The sequence below is a fragment of the Dipodomys ordii genome, unplaced genomic scaffold (genome assembly GCF_000151885.1).
Source record: "Dipodomys ordii isolate 6190 unplaced genomic scaffold, Dord_2.0 Scaffold66, whole genome shotgun sequence".
NCBI lineage: Eukaryota > Metazoa > Chordata > Mammalia > Rodentia > Heteromyidae > Dipodomys > Dipodomys ordii.
In genome coordinates this window covers 1,626,010-1,635,368 of record NW_012267282.1, presented here as the reverse complement: position 1 = coordinate 1,635,368, position 9,359 = coordinate 1,626,010, and the positions used below count along the sequence as shown (strand labels likewise).

The 9,359-nt window shown below is 60.9% G+C and overlaps 1 protein-coding gene across 1 annotated transcript in view; it reads right to left on the bottom strand.

The window, feature by feature from the left end:
* Positions 1–2,776: 2,776 nt before the first annotated feature.
* Positions 2,777–9,359, bottom strand: part of Tmem132d (transmembrane protein 132D) — a 199,634-nt gene continuing 193,051 nt past the window's right edge. The window contains exons 7-10 of the mRNA XM_013023040.1: positions 7,640–7,845; positions 6,710–6,980; positions 5,662–5,853; positions 2,777–3,964 (exon numbers count right to left, since the gene is read on the bottom strand). Of these exons, the coding sequence (XP_012878494.1) occupies positions 2,777–3,964; positions 5,662–5,853; positions 6,710–6,980; positions 7,640–7,845 (1,857 nt within the window). The remainder of the gene's footprint in view (positions 3,965–5,661; positions 5,854–6,709; positions 6,981–7,639; positions 7,846–9,359) is intronic.

Below are 9,359 nucleotides of genomic sequence, written 5' to 3'. Positions count from 1 at the left end.
TGGGGCTGGAGGGTGGAGGCTGGGGCTGGAGGACCGAGGCTGGGGCTGGAGGGTGGAGGCTGGGCTGGAGGGTGGAGGCTGGGGCTGGAGGGTGGAGGCTGGGGCTGGAGGGTGGAGGCTGGGGCTGGAGGGCCGAGGCTGGGGCTGGAGGGCCGAGGCTGGGGCTGGAGCCCGGCCCGTGTCTGCCAACTCTCAGGAGTGGGGTTTGGCACAGAGTTCGGTCTTGCTGTTTCCTGACCTTAAGTTTCTTGGCACGCCCAAGGGCCCTGGGCCCTGGAAAGTACAGCGGCAGCACTTGCTCCTGTACAGCTGTGCAGACAGCGGAGGCAGTCTGCTCTTAGCTGGATTCCCAGCCGGATAACGAGCTTGCTCCTCCTGCCAGGCCCATCACGGCTGGCAATGAGAGTCACAATGAGGCCTCTGGAGGCCTCTCTGCTCTGGAGATGATGTGTCCGCTCTGCCCCGCAGGCCAGACATTGGCAGCCGGGCCACGCAGCCCCTCAGAGGGAGCAGTACCCGGGGTGGCCTGCCGCCAGCCCCAGCGGCTCCCAGGCCAGCACGGGAGCAGCCGCTGCACTGACTGGGCGGCTCCTGATCCTAGCTGTTGGATTAGCCAGGGCTGCGGCCGTAATCAACAGCCCAGCGGGCCATGTGCCGCATGCCATTCCCAGCCACGGGACACCGCACGGCGGCTGCAGTCACCATGGCCTGGTCCATGCGTCCCTCCACGGCGTCTGTGCGTCCCTCCACAGCGTCCGTGCGTCCCTCCACGGCGTCCGTGCATCCCTCCACGGCGTCCGTGCGTCCCTCCACGGCGTCTGTGCGTCCCTCCACGGCGTCCGTGCGTCCCTCCACGGCGTCCGTGTGTCCCACGTGACGTGGTGAGCTTCATTCCTATTCCTGTTTTCCAGAAGATGCCCGGGAAGCGCCTCTCTCTCTGGAGTGTGCACGTCCCGTGGACTGGCGGGGAACTTCCTGGGGAAGTGCTTCCTCCATCCCCGAGATGGAAACCAATGGAACTGGCGTTCTGTGCCCACGCGCTGGGGCGGGGTCCCCGAGCTGGGGCTGCCGGGCCGCTGCCGATCCCCTCCCCCGCCCCGCACCCCCGCCATGCCATCGGGGGCTGCAGCGGAGACAGAGGCCTAAAGGTCAGTCTCTGGGCCCGCCCCGTCCCTCGGGGGAGGACCGAGCGTTTCCTCCCTCCAGCTGGAAGGGAGGCCCGAGTAGACCCTTGTCTGCCACGGCGGCTCCTGTGACTCTCATTTGCCATCTGTCAGCAGGCTTTTAGGAGAGAATTACACGTGTGATTTATTTGCAAATCCTTTCAGGTCCTGAAGGAGAGATACTTAACCCACAATGCATTTTGTCATCCGGTGTCAGCATCTCCTCGGTGCAGAGAGTGGCATTACACGATGTCAGGGTGTAATTGGATTGTGCTGGATCCTCAAATCTGCATTTTCATTTACCAAAAGGCCCAGCGTGGGGAGCACCATTTGCAATTGATGCCAGGCCCTGGGAGGGGTCAGCGTGTGGAAAGACAAAGCGCAGCCGTGAAGCCTCAGAGTGCATGGTTTGTATTTACAGCCTGGAAGTTTATAAATATATATTACATTCTTACAATCTACAATACATTCCGCACAGAGATGGGCCGGGGCCAGCCGTCGCTGCAGCCACGGCTGCACAGCACAGGGGTAAGAATGGGAGGAGATGTGTTCAGAGGCAACTGAGGGCGAAGGATCGGGTGACAGCTTGGCCACCCACCTCAAAGATAAATCATCTTGCAGAGAGGAGGAACAGGCGACCCGCTGGCCGTGGGCGGCTGGGGCTCAGAGCACACAGGTGGCAGCACCACAGCCAGAGAGGGTCAGGCGGGAAGAACCGGGATGAAAGGGGGGGCTGGTGGCTCTCAAGGAAGTGCAGTGACGTGGAAGAGAAGAGGAGGAGGAAGGTGAGCAAAGGGAAGAGGAGAAGAAGGAGAAGACCAGGAGAAGGAAGCAGACCGTGACAGAGGAGAAGCAGGTAGGTTCAGAGAACTACAAGAACGAGACACAAAGAGGAGAGAGAGGTTGGGAAAGAGAGCAGCAGAGCAGAGAGAAAGAAAACGATGTGAAGCTGAACAACACAGAGGGAAAGATGAGCGCAAGGCTTCTGGCAGGCCCTCTCGACGGAGGGTCCTGCCCGGTGGGCAAATAGCCAGCCCAGCCTTCTCTGCGTTGGAGTGAGTCCAAGAGGAGGGGAGGCCTCTGGCGGCTGCTCTCCGGGTCTTCACAGGCTTCGTTTCTGAGGGGTGGTGACCAACCCCGGTCACTTTGACTCTGCACCCTGCTGACCCTTGTGGGGCTGACTGTGGGACCGGTGCCCAGGACGGCAGCCCGGGACCCCCCTGCAAGGGCCGGCGCGGCGGGCTCTGCTCACGGGAGACGCTGCTCTGAACTGAGCACCTCTCGGCCTCCAGCTCCGCTGCTTCTCCTTGGTCTGCTAAATCCAGGACGGAAGTCACGTGGTGAGTAGCAAACCTGAGTTGCTGTGATTCAAGAGCAGACTCTCACCGCTCAGTGATTTGGAAGCCATCTGCGTACCAAGATGAGAAACCCTGTCATGCACAATACACCTCTGAGCTCTGGGTAATGCAGGCCTGGGGCCCCCGGCTGCGGAGGGGGCCGTACTGCCGGGGTCACCCATCCTGTCCTGTGACCCCTGGCTCCCGGGGTGCTCGGCGGCCACCCGTGCCGGATTGAAGGCCGAATGGTGAGAGGCGGTGTGTGCGTGGCCCGGCTCACACATGCTCCTGGAGCCTTTCCCGGGAGCCGTGCGGCGGTGTGTGCTCCCTGCGCCCCAGGTCCGGGCAGACCCACTGGACGTCACCCACGCTGCCCATCAGCCCCGTGCTCCCTGCGGGGCCCCCGGCGTCCGAGGAGATGGCCGAGAAGGTGGTGAAAGTCACTCTTTTCCTTTTGGAGGTAGGGGAGGCGGGCGGCTCGCTCGGTGGCTCCTCCCAGCAGGCGGGCTCGGCTCCCGCCGGCCTCAGCAGATGCTCCTTGCCGCTGCTGCTCGGGGAGCCGGCGCTCAGCAGGTATTTGCTTTCCTCCACATCCAGGCCTCCGTCCACAGCGGTGGTCTGCTCCCTCGGGGCGGAGGCCAAGTCCACGGGGTGCTCCAGGAGCTCTGTCCGATTGCTCAGCCCCACCCAGTCGTGGGCATGGCTCAGCCCCTCCGGCCCCTCGAAGGGCACCTGCTTGTGCCTGTACTTGAGCGCGAAGGTGGTGCAGTTGATGAGGAACACCAGGATGGCCAGGCAGAAGACGCCCAGCAGCGCGTACATGCCCACCTCCAGGTCACCCAGGCCGCGGCCCGGGGCCGGGTCTCCCTCCTCCATTTCCACGGGGCTCCTGGGGAGGTCGGCCTGACTGGGGAAGCTGGCCAGGTCCGTGGTGGCCATCTGCCAGTGGCTGTCATCCTCCAGCAGGCTGGCCTGGCCATCCCTGCTCTGGAAGGCCGGCCGCTCGGTGGTGCCGCCCCACGCGGGCCCCTCCAGGAGCCCCAGGGAGGGGCTGCCGTGCTGCGGCCCTTCCTGGTCCCGGTCCTGCAGGGGCCTTTGGGGCCTCCGGTCGCTGATGCTGTGCTCCAGGCGGACTCCCGCCCCGGGCTGCCCGCCATCGCTGGCGTTGGGGCTGGCATTGTTCCGGCCAAGTCGGACTCTGAGGCTGGCCGTCCCCACGGCCAGCACGCTCTTGCGCTTGGACTTCTGGCACGATTCGCTGATCACCATTTCCACCTTGACCAGAGCGCCCTGGCCTTCGGCCTCCGCGGTGATGACCGGCCACTTGAGCTCGGGGTCCTGGTGGATGGAGACCACCTTCTCATCCAGCGACGTGGCCAGCAGGGAGAAGTCCCTCACGTCATAGATGTCCAAGGGGGTGACAGACGCGTCGCTGAACTGTACCCAGCAGCTGATGGCCACTTCCTGTAGAGGAAAGGAAGGAGGTGAAGATGGGCGGGACAGCAGAGTCGGTGTGGGAACGGGAAGGACCGAGGGAAGAAGATTAATGTCTATACATATGCACAACCAGAACAAAACAGGACAACAATACAGGCAGCAAAGCAGGGCCAGGATGAAAAAGGCCACAGTAGAATCTGCTGTATTTTCCTGGGGGTTGGAAGGCAGAGGCCTGGTGGACCGCTCGGGACCTGCAGGAGGGGTGGAGGGTGTGGTGGATGAGGGTCACGCGTGTAAAGGGAAAGGCCCCAGCAGGCCCCAGCAGGCTGCCTTTAGCTTGTCTGAGCACCGAGTCTGGTCTTTTTGCACATGACAGATTCCAGGCTCTAGTGTGGACAGGGACCCCGGAGGCACTGTTGGTTTTACCGGCCCTCCCATCTCTGCTTCCCCTGGAATAGATGTATACTTACCTGGAGACAAAGCCATGGGCCTGGAGTTCCGGAGAAGGAGCCCTGGCTGGAGACTGCCTCCACCTTCTTCCTGCCCCCCACCCCACCCCCCAGGACTGGGGGGAAAGTGGAAGATGCCCCCAAAAAATAGCAGGCCAAGGTCTCTGTTCATCTCCATCTCTCCCTTCAGTGCTTCCCACCGACACCTTTTATGAGCAGGTTGAGCGGGCAGGTCATGAGAGAGAACCCCTGGTGCGAGGTAAACCTTGAGGCCACAGCGGATTCAGCACCTTGGACAGCGCACACCGCCCAAAGGAGAAGGAGGAATGAACGGCCCTTCCCCTGCCTCATCAGCCCTCGGCACAGAGATGAGCTGCTGCCCTGCTGCCCGACAGGTGTCACTTTGAGCAGAACTCAGCCACTGGTCAGTGTCTTCTCTCTCCCTCCCTTGCACGTTTGAAAGAAGAAAGACAGACGGATGCGTCAGCGGTGGGGGCAGGCCCGAGAACTCTCCGTTGGGCAGCGATGCCTCTCTTGAAAAGGCAAATGTTTGGGTGCCACATTTATCCACGGAAGACAAACACAGGCCAAATGACGTCACAGAGGAGAAGGTGTGGCCTGACAGGGGCTGCCCTGGGCCCGCTAGCGGGGCAGAGATTCCCCTTGCGCTAATGAAGCTGGCTTGGGTCGGGCTCCGTGTCCGCCCCCTCCCTCCCCTGCCCCTCTCTCGCTCTGCGTGAGCTCGGCTCCTTTCTCCGGCTCAGCCCATGCACGATTCCTTATCTTGTTAGGCCTTGGCTTGAATTAGCTGCTGTGTGGAAAACACGGCCAAGATGCAGAAGCCCCAGGACCCGGCATGGATTACCAGGTTCCACCAGGTGCTGTGAAGCCTCGGCAGGAAGCTCACGCACACAAGAGGTTTCTCCAAGCTGGAATGTCAGAGCCAGGCTGCAGCGGGGACCGGGGGCACGCAGCCGGCGTTTGTGTGTCAGAACCGGATTGGCACACCACCCCGTTCCCACTGCCCGCCATCGCCCTGGCTCCCAGCTGGAGGCCACCTGGCGGCATCACCGCGAGGAGACAGGAACGGCCTCTAGTTAGCTCTTTGCTGCCATCCTGGCAGCCATCTGACTTGACAAAGAGAAGGCTGGACTTTGCCAAGAATTTGCATCTGTGGATGGAGGCAACCATCTACCCTTGGATGGTTTCTAGTGTGGTGGTCTCGGGTGTGTGGTGGAAGACCTGCCCGGCGGTGACTCCGTCCTGGCTCCTCACCTGTTTGGGCCTCTGCAGAAGTTCCTGAGCCACTGCGGTGGCAAAGATGGCCCTGTTGCTCCCTGGGCTGAGCTGCAGGGACAGCGAGAGTCCGGTGACCAGCTGGACCCCGAGGTCTGTGATGGTCACCTTCTCCTCCAGCACGGTGATGGTCTTCTCCGCCAAGATGGCGTCGGACAGTGGTGACAGGATCTGCAGGGCAGGGCCAACATGAGGGGGACCAGCTGCTCAGCCAGGGGCCCCCAGGATGCTCTGAGCGGGGAGCGGACGGGCCGATGGGGAGCCAGTGTGGTGGGGAGGGTCTTCCCCGGGGACCCCTTCCTCTCACGCATCGGCCTGGAGCGTGGAAACTTCCGTACCGCAGCCCAGGGTGTGCAGGGCAGCTGGTGGGCCCTCCCTCCCCACAGACCAGCGGCCGCGCCTGGTGGGGGAAGCGGTACTTCTGCCCCCTGGAGTGCCAACGAGCACACCGTGATCTCTCCTGCCATCGCGCCCCACATCTGTTCCATTGTCCTTGATTTATTTCTGGAAAGCCTTTCTACAACCAAGGAACACTGGGTTTGACACGCTAGCTGTGTGTTCTTCCCTCTCTGCCTCCTGCGTAACAAAACGGTGGAGCCTGCCGGTCCAGGTCCCGTCTAACCTCGTCTCCCGCCATACTCGGGGAACCGAGGTGTGAGGCTCTCTTGTGTGTGTGTCCCTCCCCTCCCACCCCATGCCAATGTGGGGGCTAAGCCTCTACCCCTGGTGCAGACGTCCCAAGTCTCACTTCTCCTCTGTACGGCTGGAGTGACCTGGAAAGTGGGGCGGGTCCAGTCTGGCCCCAGAGCAAGGACCTTGCTTCTCCATCTCTGCTCACCTGGATAAAACAGGTTTCCCCCTCCACTTTCTGCTTTGTAAGATTTTGGTGGCTCTTAGGAGGATGTCATCCTAACACCAGTTATGATGTCATCACCATTACCTCCGATCAGGATCTGCTCAAAGCAGCCATGGAGAGCAGCATGGGCGGGGCAGGGAAGAGGCCAGCCGGCCAGCAGAGATGTCTCACCTGAATGGTGGTCATACCCAGCTCCTGCCCAATCAGGATCTGTCCTTGAAGCTTGGCGATCCTGGGGTCCTCCACCTGCATGAAGTCACCGACGAGCTCGGTGATGTCCATGTGCCAGTCCGAGCCCAGGAGGTAGGCCAGGTGACCCCCGGGGTCAGGCGCCTCAGCCACAAACTGCGTCAGGACCCGCACCATGGCGTGCTGGTACTGCAGGGTGCAGCCGCGGCCCTTCCTGTCCTCCTCCTCCTCTTCCTCGCTGTCCCGAGCTGGCCTGTCAAGGAATCGCTGCAGGTGAACAGATCCCCTGTGTGTATGCCTGGAACAGCGTGAGCAGCCCGCTGTGGGCATCTCCACATGGCCCTGTCTGCTGCGGTGGTAGTTGAAGTGGCCGAGCTAGGCAGCCAGCCAGGGTGCACACTGGAAGATGGGTGTGCAAAGGACATGTGGTAGACACACATGAGGGAGCCTGACCGCGCCACAAAGAAGCATGCAGTGATGCATTGGCTGGCAAATGGGCGGAACTGGAGATGATCACGTTATGGGACATGAACCAGTCCCACAGAGAAAAGCCCTGAGTGTCTTTTTCCCCCTCTCATAGGACCGAGACCTAAAGCCATCAAAACTGAAATAAGGACATGAATATAAAATGGAGGGGAGAGGAGGCTGGGTGTATTATATACACACATGGAAATATCACAATGAAACCCCTCACTGTATACAATTAATGTACCCTGATTTAAAATGCGTGATCGATGGACACTCAGGACTGGGTCGGTGGTACTGGGGTTCAAACAGGTCCTAGAGCATGCTGGGCAGGTGCTCCACTGCTGAGCTATACCTCCAGATTTGGTTTGCACTGGTTATTTTGAAACAGGGTCTCATTTCCTGCCCAGGTGTGTGCACACCGGGCATGGGCCTCCACACACACACCTTTTGCTGGAGAAGATGGGGACTCTCCAGCCCTTGATCTGGTTGAGCTCCGCGTCCGACACCTCGATCTGCAGCGGGAGCCGGGGGACCCACACGGTCATCTCCAGGGTGCTGTGCAGGTGCTGGTAGGTGAACTCCACCGCCGCATTCACCTTGCCTTTCATCTCTTTCCCATTGACGAAGACATAGTCGCACCGGTCAGAAACCTGTTGAGGGGCCGGAGAGGGCGGGGGTGGGGTGAGTTCTCACTTCGTTCCACAGCCCAGGGACCCCGGCAGCCTGGGGCTGCGCTGAGGGGGAAATCCCTGGGTAGAGTAGATGTGCATGTGCGGGTGTTTGCTGCTGAGCAGAGCCCGGGACACGACAGGGGGAGGTCACTGAGGGTCTTTTATTCCCAGCTGTAATGACAAGTGAGTGGCTGACAGAGCCATCCTGCATCTCCTGTGTGTGTGTGGGGGGGGGGATATTTAATAGCTATACTGTGAATCATGAAGTGTCTTAAGAAAAGAAGCCTGTCCTAGGTTCTCTGGGTTGGACCTGGCTATCATCCAGCTGCCCTCAGGAGAGGGGGCAGCAGGAGTTTGGGTGACCACAGGAGAAGGAAGTAGGCATCAGGCTACTGGATACATGCTGCTGTCCTGAAGGTACAGGGAGGTTCTCGGATGGGAGGAGGCAGAGCCGGGGCAGGGCCTGGACAGGGCCGGGGCAGGGCTGGGGCAGGGCTGGGACAGGGCCGGGGCAGGGCTGGGGCAGGGCTGGGGCAGGGCCGGGGCAGGGTTGGGGCCCGAAGAGCACCGTCCTGTCCATACTGAGGCACAGCTCAGGAAACCCTGTTCAGACCCTTGAAGATCAGACCCATCGTGGGCTGGGGTAGATGCGTTCTCTCCCTCAAACTGCCTCTCAGAGCAAGAGAGAATGCTGCACCCTGGGGCCCGGCATGACCCTGAGCTGGGCTTTGCTGGGCAGGTGTGGACTGGGCACACAACGGGGCTGCCAGGCACGGTCCAGGAATCCTGCTTCCGTGCCCACTACCCCAGCCCCAGAGGGCGCAGACACTGCTACCCCCCCCCTGCACTGCACAGGCGATGAACGAGAGGCCCAGCAACATCAAATCCCATCTCCCAAGAGAGGCAGAGAGAGGGCCGAGGTGGGCACCCCCCGGCTCCCCTCCCCAGGCTGGGCCAGAGGGCTTTCCTGGTTTCTGTCCATTCTGAGGACAAAAGCCGCCCTTCAGCACTTACAGGGGCGTGAAGAAAAGCAGAGCAGAGATTGCAGGTTGTGCAAATATAAAGGCATGTCCGACGACATAGGAGCTTTTCTCTGGCCTCTGGCTTCACAGACACCAACCGCACAAGAGGCGCTATTGTGAGACTGGGCAGGGGCGGGGCGGATCGATAGCTCAGAATAGAAATGTGTACCTGGCTCCACTTAGGAGTTGGAAGGGTTCGTTGTCCTCCATATCTGCCAAGAGCTAAGGTACTTAAGTCTGATTGCGAAGCACAATGGAACAAACTTGGCTGCTTTAGAGTAATCTGTGGCCTGGCCATGGCTTGTTTTGCTTCAGGCCCAAGGACTCTACTTGAAGGCTGTTTCTCTTTCAGGCCTTCTGTTTCTGACTCAGACGGGGTTGTCACAAAGGAGCTGGCTTCTTGAATGAGAAGGGTGGAGAAAGGGAGCAGGCAAGGAGGGAGGGGAGGGAAGGAGAGAGGGAGGGGGGGAA